The 18,955-nt window shown below is 43.3% G+C and overlaps 2 protein-coding genes across 8 annotated transcripts; both read left to right on the forward strand.

The window, feature by feature from the left end:
- On the forward strand, window positions 1-2,524 carry LOC306767746 (ribonucleoside-diphosphate reductase subunit M2-like; the record flags this gene model as incomplete). 6 transcript variants are annotated; one of them, XM_079255850.1, is made up of 10 exons in its annotated part: window positions 1-97; window positions 208-280; window positions 692-840; window positions 920-1,036; window positions 1,126-1,259; window positions 1,337-1,431; window positions 1,516-1,649; window positions 1,797-1,901; window positions 1,986-2,099; window positions 2,372-2,524. In XM_079255850.1, the coding sequence occupies exons 1-10, from the start codon at window positions 8-10 to the stop codon at window positions 2,522-2,524; spliced, it is 1,164 nt and encodes a 387-aa protein (XP_079111976.1). In that variant the 5' UTR covers window positions 1-7. The 6 variants fall into 6 exon arrangements, with proteins under 6 accessions (XP_079111976.1, XP_079111980.1, XP_079111975.1 ...); XM_079255854.1 differs by having other exon boundaries at window positions 719-840; XM_079255849.1 differs by having other exon boundaries at window positions 208-276; window positions 685-840.
- A 1,306-nt stretch (window positions 2,525-3,830) lies between these two features.
- Window positions 3,831-14,900, forward strand: lgals8a (galectin 8a). Of its 2 annotated transcripts, XM_079255869.1 has the most exons (9): window positions 3,831-3,932; window positions 5,849-5,937; window positions 6,165-6,372; window positions 6,457-6,579; window positions 10,983-11,027; window positions 11,461-11,487; window positions 11,963-12,051; window positions 13,801-13,966; window positions 14,063-14,900. In XM_079255869.1, exons 1-9 carry the CDS (start codon window positions 3,894-3,896, stop codon window positions 14,210-14,212), a joined length of 936 nt encoding a protein of 311 aa, XP_079111995.1. In that variant the 5' UTR covers window positions 3,831-3,893; the 3' UTR covers window positions 14,213-14,900. The 2 variants fall into 2 exon arrangements, with proteins under 2 accessions (XP_079111995.1, XP_079111996.1); XM_079255870.1 differs by lacking the exon at window positions 10,983-11,027.
- The last annotated feature ends 4,055 nt before the right edge of the window (window positions 14,901-18,955 follow it).

Raw genomic sequence — 18,955 nt, forward strand, 5'->3', positions numbered from 1 at the left:
AGCCAGCATGATGACGTCGCGCTCTCCTCTTTCTGTGAAGAATGAAAATACTCTGAACATCCAGATAAGCAGCATGTCGCTGGACAAAGAAAACACGGTGAGAGGAGAAAGCTGTGCGGCCAAGCTTCAACACGGAGCTCATCAATCAGTGTCTTCGTCGATGAAACGTCCCGTTCGGTTCTATTGACGGTCTTTGTTTCCTTCCAGCCTCCGAGTCTGAACAGCAGCCGCGTTTTGGCGTCTAAAACGGCGCGGAAGATCTTCAGCGACGCTGCGGTGAGTGAATGCAAACATCCCGGGATCAATCTGATAGAAAATGTGGTGTTGAACGACTGGAACAGCTGATGCCGCTGATCCTGGCGCCCAAACTGCGGATGTGGCGCCAACAGGGTGCGCGCTGTCAGCTGCTGGTGCCGCTCGCGAGCTTCCATCAGACAGGAGCAGCTGATCAATACATCAGGGATCGATCTGAACTGTAGATGCAGCTGATCTTCATGTCCATCATTCATCCCTGGAAGTGGACAGAAGTGAAGGGAAAAGTGGAGATTTTTAGTTCTATTAATGGTTGTATTGAAGTGTAAACAGGGAGGAACATCAGCTCAGTGCCTGCTTCATTTAAAGTCCTTCAGTCCTCCATCACGGATCTCCTCCACTTATTCATCTTTATTTCCTCTCATATTTCAGCCCAAAGCTGTGAAGAAGAAGAGCAGCAGCTCAGGGGAGGAAGAGGAGCCGCTGCTGAAGGAGAACCCCCGTCGCTTCGTCATCTTCCCCATCCAGTACCACGACATCTGGCAGATGTACAAGAAAGCAGAGGCGTCTTTCTGGACAGCAGAGGAGGTAGGCAGGAGCCCTGCTGCTCTGTCGCGTGGTTAGAAGCTGCAGGACGGCGTTGTGTTGACGGCTCCTCTCTGTCCAGGTGGATCTGTCCAAGGATCTGCAGCACTGGGAGACTCTGAAGGATGAAGAGCGCTACTTCATCTCTCACGTCTTGGCCTTCTTCGCTGCCAGTGACGGCATCGTCAACGAGAACCTGGTGAGGAACCTGCTGCTGATCATTGATCCCTTCCTGTTGTGTTCAGGCTCAGCCCGTCTCTTCAACTTCTTCCTCCCTTTGACCACCAGGTGGAGCGCTTCACACAGGAGGTGCAGGTAACGGAGGCCAGGTGTTTCTATGGCTTCCAGATCGCCATGGAGAACATCCACTCAGAGATGTACAGCCTCCTGATCGACACCTACATCAAGGAGCCCAAAGAGAGGTGAGCTGCTCTCTGATTGCTCCATTTCTTCTGTCTGCTGCTCGGTTCTGTCTGACGATGCGTTCAATGACCCTCAGAGAATACCTGTTCAACGCCATCGAGACTCTGCCGTGTGTGAAGAAGAAGGCCGACTGGGCGCTCAACTGGATCGGCAATAAGAACGCCGCCTACGGTAAGCTCCGCCCACTAACATCACACATGATGATGAAGAGTCTCCACATGTTCATACTGATGGTGTGTGTTATTGATCACTCAGGAGAGCGAGTGGTGGCCTTCGCCGCTGTGGAGGGAATCTTCTTCTCTGGTTCGTTTGCCGCCATCTTCTGGCTGAAGAAGAGAGGTTTGATGCCCGGCCTGACCTTCAGCAACGAACTCATTAGCAGAGACGAGGTGAGCCAACACACACACACACACACATATCGGTAACTGATCCTCCAGACTGAAAGTCCAGACGTTAGAATATCGTGTGTTAAAAACTTGTTGAGCTTTGGTTTCTGGGAAAAGTGGCGTTTGTCTGACACGCTGTGATGCCTTCAGGGTCTGCACTGTGACTTCGCCTGTCTGATGTTTAAACACCTGCTGAACAAGCCGTCCTCAGAAACCGTCGTCCGCATCATCAAGAACGCCGTAGAGATTGAGCAGGTGAGTTGTGGAAGCTCTGGTTTCCCTGCTGCTGCTTAGACTGGCTTCGCTGGTTTTCATGTCCGCGTGTTTTTGTGCGCGCAGGAGTTCCTGACTGACGCTCTGCCGGTGAAGCTGATCGGGATGAACTGCGATATGATGAAGCAGTACATCGAGTTTGTGGCTGACAGACTGCTGCTGGAGCTCGGCTTCTCAAAGGTAACTGATCACCTGTGCAGGTGAAGCGTCGCATGTGAGCTGAGATCAGGAGTGTGGTGATGAGTGGCGCAGGGGTACGGACCTCAGCCGATGATGGGGGCTGAGCGCTGACGCAGGGGCTGATAGGAGCATGTGGTTCACTGTCAGACCAGCAGCAGCGTGACGTAGACGCCTGACTGAACTCCCCTGCTTTCAGTCCTGATGTGCTGATTTGCAGCCAAACCAGCTGTGTTTATACGTTTGGTGTGTGTGTGTGTGTGTGTTCTCTGCAGATCTACCGGGTGGAGAACCCCTTCGACTTCATGGAGAACATCTCTCTGGAGGGAAAGACCAACTTCTTTGAGAAGCGAGTCGGCGAGTATCAGAGGATGGGCGTCATGTCGGGCCCCACAGACAACACCTTCAGACTGGACGCTGACTTCTGAACACACACACACACACACACGTGGTCATATGACCTGCAGTCACCCAAGTGCAATGAACTGACATTTTCTGGTAATCTGATTACTGTAGCTTGGATACAATCAGTCTGCTGGACTGAACCTAAAAACAAGCTGCAGTTGGGCTGAGTCTGAATCAGGTTCTGGTTCTTCGTACAGCCAGCAATGATTTTTGTTCTTTTATTTTTATATTTTTAATTTTGTATAAATTTTGTACAGATGTATTTTTTGGGGTGTGTAATAAAGTTACACACCGTGCACACACGCCTCCATTGTCTTCATTCCTCCAGTTATTTTTGGTTTTTATGTCACAGCTGCATTTTACTGATGTGAAGAATGTGGAATAAAGTATCCAGAGTGTTTTAAAAAGAAAAAAGTCATTTTAGCCTTGAAAAGACAAACCGGTCCTGGTCCTGGTCCTGGTCCTCCTACATGTCCGTAAAGCATCACAGGAAGGTTTGATGTTTCACATGTTCAGCAGTAAACTGCAGGTATCCTGATTGGACACTAGCTTGTTTAGACCGACCAGGTGCCGTTTAGTAAAGGGTGGGAAAATCCCACCCTTTACATTGTGAAAAATGTTTCACAATTTAAAATTTTTTTTTATTTTAATAAAATTAATCCACTATTTAAAAAAAAAAAAAAAAACCTTGTCACTTTTATTGCTTTTATTGATCTTTTAACTTGTGTTCTTGGGCTTTATAGCAGCAGAATGATGGTCTGACTGTGTTGCTTTTACCTCCATTGAAATCAAGAAAAATCACTAAAAAAAAAATTTTTTTTTTTGGTTTTTAATCTACAAAAATCTTCAATATGGAAGAATTTTGAGAATCACAATTTAAATCAAATCAGCACCCAAAAAATCTGAATTGAATCGGGACAAAAGCATATCTTCACAGCCCTAGCCTTCAACATGAGACTGAAGACTTTATTTTTAACGCTCACTGATTCAGTCTCTCAAACTGAAGCTTCAGGTGATCGAACCTTGAACTGTCTAATGGAGGTTGAAACCAGTTGTGTCCCCAACAGGTAGGAGGCCTAGTTTAATGGTGTTTTGTTTGCTTTTCCTGGTTCAGCGAGGAGGAATGGTTTTATCTTTTAAGTGCCAAACTTCACACTTTGTTTCTTCCTTCTTGGAAAGGCAACGGCGCTGCTGTGGAAAACTATTCTGTGAAAGAGTCTGATTCAAATCATAATAAAAACGCACAACCAACTATAAGTAAGGACTTGTAGGTCCAGGTGTTGCGCTCTGACTTCCGGTCCCGAGGCAGAATTGTCCGATCCTTGAATGCGTCGTCCGTGATGACGTCAGATGAGGAAGTAAACAAACGGAGCTCAAACTTTTTCCGTCAAAATGTCGATTTCCAACCCGAGACAAGTGTTTTCAAACCCGGTAAGAGGCTCATCTTGTTTGTTTTTCTAGATTTCCGTTTGGACCCACTTTCACTGTCACTTTAAACATAAACTTACTTTATTTTAAATATTTTTTCCATGAACCTAGTTAGCATGTTAGCTTAGCTGCGCCGAGTTAATAAATAAATCGTGGTGACATAAACATTTCTAACGCTTTAAAAGTTTTTTTTTTTTTTTTAATGTTTGTATTGTTGATTTATTACATTTCTTAAATGATAGTTGGTGGTAGAGAAACTTAGAACAGACTGTTAAAATGAATTATTTTAATGGACTTTTGTGAAAAAAGAAAACAGCTGGTACATATAACTAAACATATGCTGAAGTTCCCGTCGTGGGTTTGAGGTTAAAATTTACAGTTGAATGAATGTTAAAGCATCGTTTCATGCTACATTTCAGTTGGTAAACTGGTGGTTTAATAAGAGTTCCTGCCAACTTTGTACTTAAATACTCCTTACAAACAAAATGTGCCTTTTACACAATCTGCATGTTGGATTTTTCTTTTCTGGGAACAAATACAAACACTGAGATGAATTCTTATCAGCATGTTTTTATCAGATTTTAAAACAATTTTAGAAAAAAAATCAAAACATTTAGTTTCCTTTTAAATAAAAAGCAAATGTAGCAGATCCTGTTAAAATATGATCATTTCCCTTAGAAGAAAACAAACTTATTTTTATTTATTTTGTTCATTGAAGAACGAGTCAAAGCAGATTTAATTCTATTGCTGGATTTCCTAAAATCACCAGATCTGCTCCCTCAACCACAGAAGATCACCCTGTAAATGTCCTCTTCACCTGAGACTCTCCGATCCACCTGCTGAAAGTGGGAACTAATCATTAAAATAAACTGCAACAGTAGCTTTTTACTCTAATGATTCGTTTTATTGCTTAATGAAGGTTCTTTCCTGGCCAGCTGGGTAATAACAGGTGTGAGACTCTCCTGGAGGATTCACCACTCGCTGCGTAGGCGAACCGCATCTTAACACGATGGTGGAAACTTGCTTTGTAAACAGATCCAGTAGATTATGTAAAGAACATTTATCCTGCAGTGTACCAACCGCCTTCCGCTTTAACCACGACACGGTGAAGATATGCGCTTTGACCCCGTCATGGGACCAGACTGCAGGCTGCTGTCCCGCTTCAGGAGGAAGTAATGAGTCGTTATTATATCATAATTATTATTTTTCTCATCTGCATATTTCAGTTTAACGCAGCTCAGGAATCCTGACCTTTTATGGACTTTTGTCTTTTTTTGGTGCATTTACCTGCAAAGTAGTCCGGCTGGTCGGTCCTGGTCTGAATACGACCTTGCAAAAGGTTGTGATCACCAGTCTGAGAGGAAAGATACAAACAATCCTGTAGTCTACAAACATGTTCCTGGATATGATGGAGCGTTTTTCTAAAAAAAAACCAAATGTCTCAAGTACGACTTTGAGAACATTTGTGAGAAGACAGAAAGAAATGATCCCAGTTGTTAGAACAATCTGAGTTAAACTGGAGGTTTTTAGAGATTAGTGATTCATTGATCAGGTTTTCGGATTCATTGATCAGGTTTTCTGAGCTGGCATGAACTGGAAAACGTTAAGAGAAGTGATGGAACGAACAAACAGGAACTTTTATTGTTTCTTTTTGCATCTCTATCAGCTTCTGGTCCTTTAATGACTATAATGAATGTGATACTTCAGAAGTTCACAACCATTTCCTTCCCCGTCTTGTTCCAGTCTGCGATGTACCTGTGTATATGGTTACACTGTCTTTATGAACTGCTTTAATGTTTCCAGCTGTTAGCTGTCGTGAAGATGACGATGACAGACGCTCTGTGAAGTGGAAACTTTCTACCTGATCCTGGGTAATCCCAGAGAATCCTGTTCATGTGTTCCTGATTGTGTGTTTGCAGTCGATCCCCTTTGCTGGTACGATTCTGGGCGGTTTGGTACCTGGAGAAATGGTTCTTATCCAAGGCTCGGTGCCATCGGATGCTGACCGGTGAGGTTCTTGATTATTGTTGGTTTTTATGTCTCTGAAGGATGGTTGTGTGTATTAAAAAAACAGATATTTATATTATTCATGAAATTGACAACAGAAACTTTGAACTGTCCACATGCGACATGCTGGAAGATGATTTCAACAATTCTGCTGTGATATTAAGTAAAGCTTCATCTTTCTTTTGGTTTTGATCATGTCTGTGGAACATCTCCTGCGCCGTGTTGCAGATTCCAGGTTGATTTCACACGCGGAAGCAGCGTGAAGCCACGCGCCGACGTGGCGTTTCACTTCAACCCAAGATTCAAGAAGTCCTGCATCGTCTGCAACACACTGCAGAAAGAGCGCTGGGGCCGCGAGCAGATCCTGTACCAGATGCCCTTCAAGGTGGGAGCCACGTTTGAGCTCCTTATCTTCATCCTGAAAGACAAGTTCAAGGTGTGACATGAAGGCAGAGACGTTTTGCTTTAGTCTGAAGATGTGATGCTGCAAAGAGTCCCTGTTGGTGTGACGGTCTTTCAGGCGGCCGTGAACGGAGCTCACACGTTGGAGTACAAACACCATATGGAGCTGGAGGGAGTGGACACCATCTGCATCTCAGGAAAAGTTCGTGTTCAGGCCGTGGGCATCCTCCCTCCTGCCTCTGTGAGTCTTCCTGTTTACTGACAGCAGCTGTGAGTCTTCCTGTTTACTGACAGCAGCTGTGAGTCTTCCTGTTTACTGACAGCAGCTGTGAGTCTTCCTGTTTACTGACGGCAGCTGTGAGTCTTCCTGTTTACTGACACCAGCTGTGAGTCTTCCTGTTTACTGACACCAGCTGTGAGTCTTCCTGTTTACTGACACCAGCTGTGAGTCTTCCTGTTTACTGACAGCAGCTGTGAGTCTTCCTGTTTACTGACAGCAGCTGTGAGTCTTCCTGTTTACTGACAGCAGCTGTGAGTCTTCCTGTTTACTGACGGCAGCTGTGAGTCTTCCTGTTTACTGACGGCAGCTGTGAGTCTTCCTGTTTACTGACGGCAGCTGTGAGTCTTCCTGTTTACTGACAGCAGCTGTGAGTCTTCCTGTTTACTGACGGCAGCTGTGAGTCGTCCTGTTTACTGACACCAGCTGTGAGTCTTCCTGTTTACTGACAGCAGCTGTGAGTCTTCCTGTTTACTGACGGCAGCTGTGAGTCTTCCTGTTTACTGACGGCAGCTGTGAGTCTTCCTGTTTACTGACGGCAGCTGTGAGTCTTCCTGTTTACTGACGGCAGCTGTGAGTCTTCCTGTTTACTGACAGCAGCTGTGAGTCTTCCTGTTTACTGACGGCAGCTGTGAGTCTTCCTGTTTACTGACGGCAGCTGTGAGTCGTCCTGTTTACTGACACCAGCTGTGAGTCTTCCTGTTTACTGACAGCAGCTGTGAGTCGTCCTGTTTACTGACACCAGCTGTGAGTCTTCCTGTTTACTGACAGCAGCTGTGAGTCTTCCTGTTTACTGACAGCAGCTGTGAGTCTTCCTGTTTACTGACACCAGCTGTGAGTCTTCCTGTTTACTGACGGCAGCTGTGAGTCTTCCTGTTTACTGACACCAGCTGTGAGTCTTCCTGTTTACTGACAGCAGCTGTGAGTCGTCCTGTTTACTGACACCAGCTGTGAGTCTTCCTGTTTACTGACGGCAGCTGTGAGTCTTCCTGTTTACTGACGGCAGCTGTGAGTCTTCCTGTTTACTGACGGCAGCTGTGAGTCTTCCTGTTTACTGACGGCAGCTGTGAGTCTTCCTGTTTACTGACGGCAGCTGTGAGTCTTCCTGTTTACTGACGGCAGCTGTGAGTCTTCCTGTTTACTGACGGCAGCTGTGAGTCTTCCTGTTTACTGACGGCAGCTGTGAGTCTTCCTGTTTACTGACGGCAGCTGTGAGTCTTCCTGTTTACTGACGGCAGCTGTGAGTCTTCCTGTTTACTGACGGCAGCTGTGAGTCTTCCTGTTTACTGACGGCAGCTGTGAGTCTTCCTGTTTACTGACGGCAGCTGTGAGTCTTCCTGTTTACTGACAGCAGCTGTGAGTCTTCCTGTTTACTGACGGCAGCTGTGAGTCTTCCTGTTTACTGACACCAGCTGTGAGTCTTCCTGTTTACTGACAGCAGCTGTGAGTCTTCCTGTTTACTGACGGCAGCTGTGAGTCTTCCTGTTTACTGACGGCAGCTGTGAGTCTTCCTGTTTACTGACGGCAGCTGTGAGTCTTCCTGTTTACTGACGGCAGCTGTGAGTCTTCCTGTTTACTGACGGCAGCTGTGAGTCTTCCTGTTTACTGACACCAGCTGTGAGTCTTCCTGTTTACTGACACCAGCTGTGAGTCTTCCTGTTTACTGACACCAGCTGTGAGTCTTCCTGTTTACTGACACCAGCTGTGAGTCTTCCTGTTTACTGACACCAGCTGTGAGTCTTCCTGTTTACTGACACCAGCTGTGAGTCTTCCTGTTTACTGACACCAGCTGTGAGTCTTCCTGTTTACTGACGGCAGCTGTGAGTCTTCCTGTTTACTGACGGCAGCTGTGAGTCTTCCTGTTTACTGACGGCAGCTGTGAGTCTTCCTGTTTACTGACAGCAGCTGTGAGTCGTCCTGTTTACTGACAGCAGCTGTGAGTCTTCCTGTTTACTGACACCAGCTGTGAGTCTTCCTGTTTACTGACAGCAGCTGTGAGTCGTCCTGTTTACTGACACCAGCTGTGAGTCTTCCTGTTTACTGACGGCAGCTGTGAGTCTTCCTGTTTACTGACGGCAGCTGTGAGTCTTCCTGTTTACTGACACCAGCTGTGAGTCTTCCTGTTTACTGACGGCAGCTGTGAGTCTTCCTGTTTACTGACACCAGCTGTGAGTCTTCCTGTTTACTGACACCAGCTGTGAGTCTTCCTGTTTACTGACGGCAGCTGTGAGTCTTCCTGTTTACTGACGGCAGCTGTGAGTCTTCCTGTTTACTGACACCAGCTGTGAGTCTTCCTGTTTACTGACACCAGCTGTGAGTCTTCCTGTTTACTGACGGCAGCTGTGAGTCTTCCTGTTTACTGACAGCAGCTGTGAGTCTTCCTGTTTACTGACGGCAGCTGTGAGTCTTCCTGTTTACTGACACCAGCTGTGAGTCTTCCTGTTTACTGACGGCAGCTGTGAGTCTTCCTGTTTACTGACGGCAGCTGTGAGTCGTCCTGTTTACTGACACCAGCTGTGAGTCTTCCTGTTTACTGACACCAGCTGTGAGTCTTCCTGTTTACTGACACCAGCTGTGAGTCTTCCTGTTTACTGACACCAGCTGTGAGTCTTCCTGTTTACTGACACCAGCTGTGAGTCTTCCTGTTTACTGACACCAGCTGTGAGTCTTCCTGTTTACTGACACCAGCTGTGAGTCTTCCTGTTTACTGACACCAGCTGTGAGTCTTCCTGTTTACTGACGGCAGCTGTGAGTCTTCCTGTTTACTGACACCAGCTGTGAGTCTTCCTGTTTACTGACGGCAGCTGTGAGTCGTCCTGTTTACTGACGGCAGCTGTGAGTCGTCCTGTTTACTGACAGCAGCTGTGAGTCTTCCTGTTTACTGACACCAGCTGTGAGTCTTCCTGTTTACTGACAGCAGCTGTGAGTCTTCCTGTTTACTGACAGCAGCTGTGAGTCTTCCTGTTTACTGACACCAGCTGTGAGTCTTCCTGTTTACTGACACCAGCTGTGAGTCTTCCTGTTTACTGACAGCAGCTGTGAGTCGTCCTGTTTACTGACAGCAGCTGTGAGTCTTCCTGTTTACTGACGGCAGCTGTGAGTCTTCCTGTTTACTGACGGCAGCTGTGAGTCTTCCTGTTTACTGACACCAGCTGTGAGTCTTCCTGTTTACTGACAGCAGCTGTGAGTCGTCCTGTTTACTGACACCAGCTGTGAGTCTTCCTGTTTACTGACACCAGCTGTGAGTCTTCCTGTTTACTGACACCAGCTGTGAGTCTTCCTGTTTACTGACACCAGCTGTGAGTCTTCCGGTTTACTGACACCAGCTGTGAGTCTTCCTGTTTACTGACAGCAGCTGTGAGTCTTCCTGTTTACTGACGGCAGCTGTGAGTCTTCCTGTTTACTGACGGCAGCTGTGAGTCTTCCTGTTTACTGACGGCAGCTGTGAGTCTTCCTGTTTACTGACGGCAGCTGTGAGTCTTCCTGTTTACTGACACCAGCTGTGAGTCTTCCTGTTTACTGACAGCAGCTGTGAGTCTTCCTGTTTACTGACACCAGCTGTGAGTCTTCCTGTTTACTGACAGCAGCTGTGAGTCTTCCTGTTTACTGACACCAGCTGTGAGTCTTCCTGTTTACTGACGGCAGCTGTGAGTCTTCCTGTTTACTGACGGCAGCTGTGAGTCTTCCTGTTTACTGACGGCAGCTGTGAGTCTTCCTGTTTACTGACAGCAGCTGTGAGTCTTCCTGTTTACTGACGGCAGCTGTGAGTCTTCCTGTTTACTGACGGCAGCTGTGAGTCTTCCTGTTTACTGACGGCAGCTGTGAGTCTTCCTGTTTACTGACGGCAGCTGTGAGTCTTCCTGTTTACTGACGGCAGCTGTGAGTCTTCCTGTTTACTGACACCAGCTGTGAGTCTTCCTGTTTACTGACACCAGCTGTGAGTCTTCCTGTTTACTGACAGCAGCTGTGAGTCTTCCTGTTTACTGACGGCAGCTGTGAGTCTTCCTGTTTACTGACGGCAGCTGTGAGTCTTCCTGTTTACTGACGGCAGCTGTGAGTCTTCCTGTTTACTGACGGCAGCTGTGAGTCTTCCTGTTTACTGACGGCAGCTGTGAGTCTTCCTGTTTACTGACGGCAGCTGTGAGTCTTCCTGTTTACTGACGGCAGCTGTGAGTCTTCCTGTTTACTGACGGCAGCTGTGAGTCTTCCTGTTTACTGACAGCAGCTGTGAGTCTTCCTGTTTACTGACAGCAGCTGTGAGTCTTCCTGTTTACTGACAGCAGCTGTGAGTCTTCCTGTTTACTGACGGCAGCTGTGAACATCAGCTTGTTGCTCCAAGTTTAACATGTTTGCTTGTTTGCCTTCAGAGTGCTGTGATGCCTGCTGCCAGTCCGACCGGTCAGGACTCACAGGTGAACCGTTTCTATGTGCTGCTGTTATATTTACTGTACAACTTACCTAACAGTTTGGAAGTTTTCTAATGTTCTGGTCTGTTATTAGCCAAGTGAGTTGTGAAATATCAGAAATCAGCCAAAAATCTAATATTGTGCATCCCAGACTAAACGTTTTGTGGATGCTGCTTTTGTACCCAACCCTGACACCCTCACCTGTCAACAGTTAATCTGCTGGTTGCAGAATCTCCCAGAAAAATGTGACTGGATATTCTGGAAAGTGTGATGTTGTTATTTGACTCTAGAACAACTTTTACTGAATGTGTTGCTGCAGCAGAAGCTGAAAATGATTTTTGTTTTTTTATTCATGTTTGGTTTTTTTTGTTTTTTTTAGTGAAAATTCAATTTTATCTAATCATATTTTATCCCATTTTTCCTTTTTGTGTCCTTTCAGCCAATAAAGTCATCATCAGGTGACCTGGTGAGTGTCTTTGCCGCAGGTTTCGCATCACATGCGCTCCTCCTGCAATGTTTAAGACAAAGTTTTACTCACTATGAGATTGATGAGGAGGCTTATGAGCCCATATTTGCTTTCATCACTGCAGATGTGTTGACTTTTATTGGAGTTGCTGTGTCAAACAAGCTGGACTGAGTTTCATCTGTAAATATCTCAGAAATCTGATCAAGGCTGAAACTTTGCCTGCTAGAATAACTGCTTGTTTTTGTATAAAATGTTTTAAAACATGTAAGAGAAAACTTCAGGTGTCCAGAAATGTTTCACACGCTACAGTCAGTGTCATTCTGGGATCAGATCATGTTATAACCATATAAATGTGTGTTCATGAGGAACACTGAGATTTTTTAGTCACATTAAACTAATTTCAGCGGGAAATCCATTGGATCAGCGACGGAGGCCGCAGCTCCAGCAGTGTTTGATCATTTCATGTCGTCTGCAGAGCATTCCCTTCAGAGGACAGCTGCTCCAGGGGCTGAGTGTTGGACATAGCATCATCATCAAAGGAGAAACGAAGCAGACAGCGCAGAGGTAGAAAACACCGGAGTCAGATGATCCGATGACACACATCACGCCACAACACGACTGCTTCCATTTCAAAGTGACATTGTGTCACATTTTCTGTTGCTTACTGACCAAAATGGATGTCTTCATTTCTATAAGTGTTGTCACTGGTGTTTTATGACCTTGACTAATGATCTGAGACATTCTTGTAAGTTAAGATTTTTACAATTGTTTTCATGAACAAGCGGTAGGTAATCACAGTGACAGTCTGCCATCTGGAAACTAGAGTCACTGGTAATGGACACCAATGTACAATAAGAAGATGTCTTCACTGCGAGCCAGCGCACGGGATCTGATAAGATCAGTGAGAGAAGCTAACTTCCCTGGCCAGTTGGAAAATCCGATCAGCTGCCATTCAGAAGAATGCAGGAGCTGCTTTTACCATTGCTAAGAAAGAGAAAAGGAAACTTAAAAAGCAGCGTTACTGGAAAGTTCAACATGAGGATCAACATCAGGTTAGGCTTTCCAGGTGGCCGGAGCTTAAAAAAGACAAAGATTTTAAAAGGGACACTGGAGTTGCAGCAAGTCAGATGTACAACCTTAATTAGCCTAAAGCTAATTTTTCCATTGGGTTTAATGGGCAGCTGGGGTGGTTAGCATCGGCAGCATAGTAGCTCCTGCTTAAACACACCAACCTCGTTGCTGCAGAAGTGGATGTTTACATGCTTACAGTAGCTTTCCAACTGTTGGTAAACACTTGCCTTATGTCACAGTAAATGTAGCTTATAAAGCCTTCCCACCAACTTTCAGTCCAGCTTTACTACGACTATAAAAGCATCTGAAACCATGAACATACAGTTCCACCAGAGGAGGAGAACAGTGTTTCACTGGATGTGTCGTTATATGAGAACTGACTGGCTCGCCGAGGTTGGAACAATATTTTCTTTCATTTTTGTCTTGTCCAGCATTTAAGCAGCAGAATGATGATCTGGATGCTGTGTTCTGCTGAGCAAATTTACTTTGTCAACAAGAGCTTTATACATATGATGATCCCCTTGATATTCTTGATTTATATTTTATTTTTCTATTTATTTTGGATAATTGTTCATATTACAGAGTTTGTATTGCTGGACCGGACCAGAGAGGATAGAAAAAGGGACAGAAAGAGAACCGAAAAAACAGAGTAAACACCTTAAAGAGTGCTCCACTCTGCTGGAGCACTAGAAACTAACAAATTAAACCAGAAACAGAAAACGAAAACGATCTGCTGTTAGTGAATAAACCTGCAGGACGACTCAGTGACTGTGTCACATGCAGAACATACAGAGTGGAACGTGTTCAGAGAAGAGAGATCATGCAAATGTGACCCCGCCCACACAAAGGCAAGAAGCTGGCCAGGAGGACCTCGAGACCCGGGCAGCCACCCCCAAGCACAGGCTCCAACCACCCCACTCCGGAGCCAGCCATGCACCCACCCAGGAGGTGGTGGAGGGAGGGGCCCCGACCAGAATCCCCACAGTCAGGGGGAACAGGTCCCAGCGGGGCTGGTCCTTGCCGGTCTGGGCCCCACTGGGACCTGTTCCCGGCCACCTAGGGCAGACGGAGAGATTCTTCTCTGTCTTCCTGTCATGAACTATCTTGGGAGAGACCAGTATTAAACATTCGGCCCTTCTGGTTGTTATTTCAGACAAGAGGCAGAAAAAAACACGTTAATCTAATGTAAAAGCAATCTTAAGGTAATTTCCAACTCCAACAGGTCCATGTTGTTGTTTTCAGCTTTGCTGTGAACCTGCGAGAGCAGAACGGCAGCAACATTGCTCTTCATCTCAACCCTCGTCTGAAGAAAGGAGTCTTCATCAGGAACTCCTTTTTGTACGAGTGCTGGGGTCCAGAGGAGACGACCCTGGCTGTCTTCCCCTTCACCACAGGGCAGTACTTTGAGGTAACCTCTGACCCCTGCAGGGTCACAGAAACATTTCACTTTCTCACCCTTGTTATAAGTTCCTGAAAGCATCTGTGTGTCCGCTGTCTCCTGCAGATGATCATTCTGTGCGACTCGCAGGACTTCAAAGTGGCCGTGAATGGAGCCCACCAGCTAGACTACAGATACCGGGTCCATGACCTGAGCCGGATCAACCAGGTGGAAGTGCTGGGAGACGTCTCACTGCTGGACATCATGATGCGCTGAGCTCACAAAGCTGTAAACCAAGTAAAAGATAAAGCTGCAGCTTCAGAGTCGGAACCTGTTGATGCACTTCGTCATGCCTCCATTTACCACATTATCTAGAGGGCAGAGAAATCTCCTGCACCGTGATTGTAATCATACTCATTCTGTATCATTCACTTTACTTTTTAATCCAGAAGTGAAATAAGTTCCTTCATCATAGGACAACGTCGGCGCTAAATGCTTGTTCGATCTTCATGTTCAAACATTCAGCAGCTTTCTTCTGACGGTGTAACAACCAGAGCATGATCACGAGTTTTCAAAACATTCTTCTCCTTCTATTTGCAGGTATTTTTTCCTTCCATGATCATTCTTCCCACCACTATTATTACAAACTGCTACCACTAACTACTCTTTATACGTAGCAGCAGGTGATTCTTGTATTTTGTATGGAAGAAATGTTTGAAGAAGAAAAGTTGATTACTACTTTGTTACGTCTGTGTGCTAATAGACAACATGAAGTTTCTCATAAATGAATGTCAGAGAAGTCTTTGTCTAGTGAGGAAAAAAAGATAATTGTCATTTATAACTGAAGCTGGTCTTTTTGCTGCTTTCCCACTCAGAATGTTAACCGTATCATCATATATCAGATCCTGCACATACAGCAGTGTGAACTCAAAGCAAGTGTGAAAATCTTACATGACTTGCAGAAATAAAATGAAAAAATCATATTTGTGTTTGTGTTGTATGATAAGTCTGAACATACTCAGTGAGTATCACAAGCATCAACACCACACTGAAAGGGTTTGTTCCAATAAAATTGTTGTCTCAAGCTGACATGATGAATGTGCTGCCTGAAGACAATGGTCGGGTCCTAAGAGTTCCCTCCGTAGTGGTGAGTTTAGCTGTGAGGGTGTAAAGATGGGGACCTTCTTTTGCTGTGCTGTGTTGTCAAGTGGGTGGTTTTGAGGCTTTGCTTTGTGACTCCTCCCAGCTTGGCCACGCACTAAAAGGAGCAAGTGACTACATACATACAGGTCTGAGACTGGCTGCCTTTACTGTAAAAAATAACGGTTGTGTTATTATTACTTCTTTGCCTCCACATTCATTCCCCCAGGGACTCACTACAATATTATGTCTCACAATTGATGTCTTAGTAAAGTATATCATAATGTGTCATAGTACGGCATGTGTCATAATAGATGTCATGGTAAAATTTTGACAGAAGATGTCAAAATATAGTGTGTCACGATTCACGTCATAGTATAGTATGTGTAATAAGTCATGTCACGGTAAAGTTTGTCTTTAAATGGCATAGTATAGTGTGTGTCATAATTGATATCACTAAAGTATATCATAAAATGTCATAGTATAGGATGTATCATATGTCAGTACTACAGTATGAGTCGTGATTGACGTCATAGTACAGAATGTATTCAAATTTCATAATAAAGCATGTGTTAAAACTGATATAATATAGTATGTGTCATAACTGATGTACTACTGTAGAACGTGTCATAATGTCATTATCTCATATGCGTAATTAACGTCAATATTAATATCATACAGAATGTATCAAAATTGATGTCTTAGTATTCTATGTGTCACGAGATACTATAGTATATGTTAAAAAAAAAAGTCACAGTATAGCTTGTGTCACGACCATGACAGTGTTGTGTAAAATAATGTTATAGTATAGTATGTGTCAAAAAGCGTTATAGCACAGTATGTGTCACGTCATAGTATAGTATGCTAATAAAATGTCACAGTATAGTATGTGTCACGACACAGTATTGTGTTAAAAAATATCAGTATAGTATGTGTCAAAATGTGTCATACTATAGTATATGTCACGACACAGTATTCTATGTGTCAAAAAATGTCATAACTTGACAGAATTGTTCCAAAAAATGTCATTCTATGTGTAAAAATTGTCTTAGCATTGTATGTGTCAATTGTCAAAAAATGTCATGGTATATTATGTGTCACAACACAGTATTGTATGTGTTAAACAAGGTCATAGTATTGTTTGTGTCAAAAAATGTCATGGTTCAATGTGTGTAAAAAAAAAAGCCACAGTATTGTATGTATCAAAATATGTCATAGTAACGTTAGAGTCACAACCAAGTGGCAACCTCCGGCGGTTAAAAGTGAAGCTGATGCGGAAGTGCATAAAACTGCCATTCCCCCTTCATCCGCAAGGGCTGGCTCCAAAACAGAGCAAATCCCCATAGACTCCCATATTAAAAAGGCCAACTTCATGGCAGAAATAAACATGTTTACAGTCTGGTTCAAAAATTCATTTTCTGTCAGGTTTACCTTCATGACAACTGTGGGGGGGAGTGAATTTTTTTCTAATTCGCCCGTTTAAAGTAATTTAATCTCAGAGTTCAGCATATTTAGGGGTGTGTCCTTTTGATTGACAGGTACCCGATCTCCGGCTTCAAGTAAGAAGAACACAGAACAGTTGCGGTTTTTAGCCGGTAAACAATGTGACTAAGCTTTAGCCCACTTACCTCCGTTAGGTGGTTAGCTCCTGTTATCTTTATCTTTACTATCGTTATCTATATATCGTGACACGTTATTATGAAAACTTTTGACGTACTGTAATATAATTTTTTTTTTAAATACTGTGTCGTGATACATACTACACTATGACACCCTTTGAAACATATTTTACCGTTACATTTTATAAGCACATACTATATTATGACTTGACACATACAATACTATGACACCTTTTTACACATACTGTACTGACATTTTATCACAATACCATAGTGACACATTCTGTACCGACATTTTTTGATACAATACTGTGACACACACATACTACACTATGACATTTTTTGACACAATACTGTGTCGTGACTTACTATACTATCACATTTTTGACACAATACTGTGTTGTGACACATACTATACTATGACACCTTTTTACACATATTTTACTGTGACATTTTATAAGCATATACTATATTATGACTTGACACATACAATACTATGACACCTTTTTACACATACTGTACTGACATTTTATCACAATACCATAGTGACACATTCTGTACCATGACATTTTTTGATACAATACTGTGACACACACATACTACACTATGACATTTTTTGACACAATACTGTGTCGTGACTTACTATACTATCACATTTTTGACACAATACTGTGTTGTGACACATACAATACTATGACACCTTTTTACACATACTGTACTGACATTTTATCACAATACCATAGTGACACATTCTGTACCGACATTTTTTGATACAATACTGTGACACACACATACTACACTATGACATTTTTTGACACAATACTGTGTCGTGACTTACTATACTATCACATTTTTGACACAATACTGTGTTGTGACACATACTATACTATGACACCTTTTTACACATATTTTACTATGACATTTTATAAGCATATACTATAATATGACGTGACACATACGATACTATGACAGCTTTTTACACATACTATACTTTGACACAATTTGACACAAAGGATACTACAATTTTGACAATACTGTCGTGAAACATAAGTTTGACAACGTTTAACATACTATACTATGACATAGTATTGTGTGTGTCACGACACAGTATTGCCAAAAATGACACCTTTTGACACACACTATACTATGACACTTTTTGAAACATTCTTTACTGTGACATTTTATAAGCTGTCGTGGAATTTATCCGATGAGAAATAAATCTATAAATCAACTGTTTTCTGTTCAATTTATTGACCATGTACAGATGTTGCGGGCGAGAGGTCTGGAGAGCTCTGCCCCTGCTCAGAGTGCTACAGTGTTCTTTAAGCATACACAAACAACCTCTGCCTGGCAGCACGAGTCAAAACAACTGCTAGCTTGGAAATAACAACAGTCAAAGCTGAAACAGGCCTTGAACAGAACACTTAGTTTTATGCATGAATCTACTAAAGCAAGCTTACTGAACTACTAAATATGGAGAATATATAACTTGTACTACTTAAAATAAAGTTGATAAATGAGTAACATATTATAACTACACTATACTCATAAATTCCACCAAATAAGCACATACTATACTGTGATGTGACATATCCAATACTTTGACACCTTTTTTACTCATACTAGACTATGAAATTTTTGACACAATATTGTGTCGTGACACATGTTACGATGACACCTTTTGACACACCCTATACTATGACATTCTTTGAAATACTGTCGTGAATGATACTTTACCATGACATTTTTTGACACAACACTGTGTCACGACACATACATTGCTCAGACTTTTTTTGATACATACAATACTTTGACACCTTTTGATACATCCTATACTATGACGTTTTTTTTTTTAAAATACTGTCGTGAATGATACTTTACCATGACATTTTTTTTACACAATACTGTGTCGTGACATACATTACTATGACATTTTTTTGACACATACAATACAATGACACCTTTTTGAGACATACTATGTCATTGTTACACAATAGTGTTGTGACACATATGACACCTTTTGATATATACTATACTATGGCATTTTCTGACAATACTGTCATGACACATGCTATACTATGGCAGATTTTGACACAATACTGTGTCATGACACATCCTATACTATGACACCTTTTGACCTACTCTACAATGACATTTTTTGACACAGTAGTGTGTCGTGACACATGCATTGCTATGACACCTTTTGACACATACGATACTGACATTTTTTGACAATACTGTCGTGACATATAACTTACTA

This window comes from Telmatherina bonti, assembly GCF_933228915.1.
Source record: "Telmatherina bonti genome assembly, chromosome: 16".
NCBI classification, from domain to species: Eukaryota; Metazoa; Chordata; class Actinopteri; order Atheriniformes; family Telmatherinidae; genus Telmatherina; species Telmatherina bonti.

Bases quoted from the DNA above. Each gene is read 5' to 3' on its own strand.
- lgals8a (XM_079255869.1), top strand. From the start codon at position 3,894: ATGTCGATTTCCAACCCGAGACAAGTGTTTTCAAACCCG. The intron at 3,933-5,848 runs GTAAGAGGCTCA...GTGTGTTTGCAG, and splicing joins GACAAGTGTTTTCAAACCCG to TCGATCCCCTTTGCTGGTAC. The intron at 11,028-11,460 runs GTGAACCGTTTC...GTGTCCTTTCAG, and splicing joins CGACCGGTCAGGACTCACAG to CCAATAAAGTCATCATCAGG.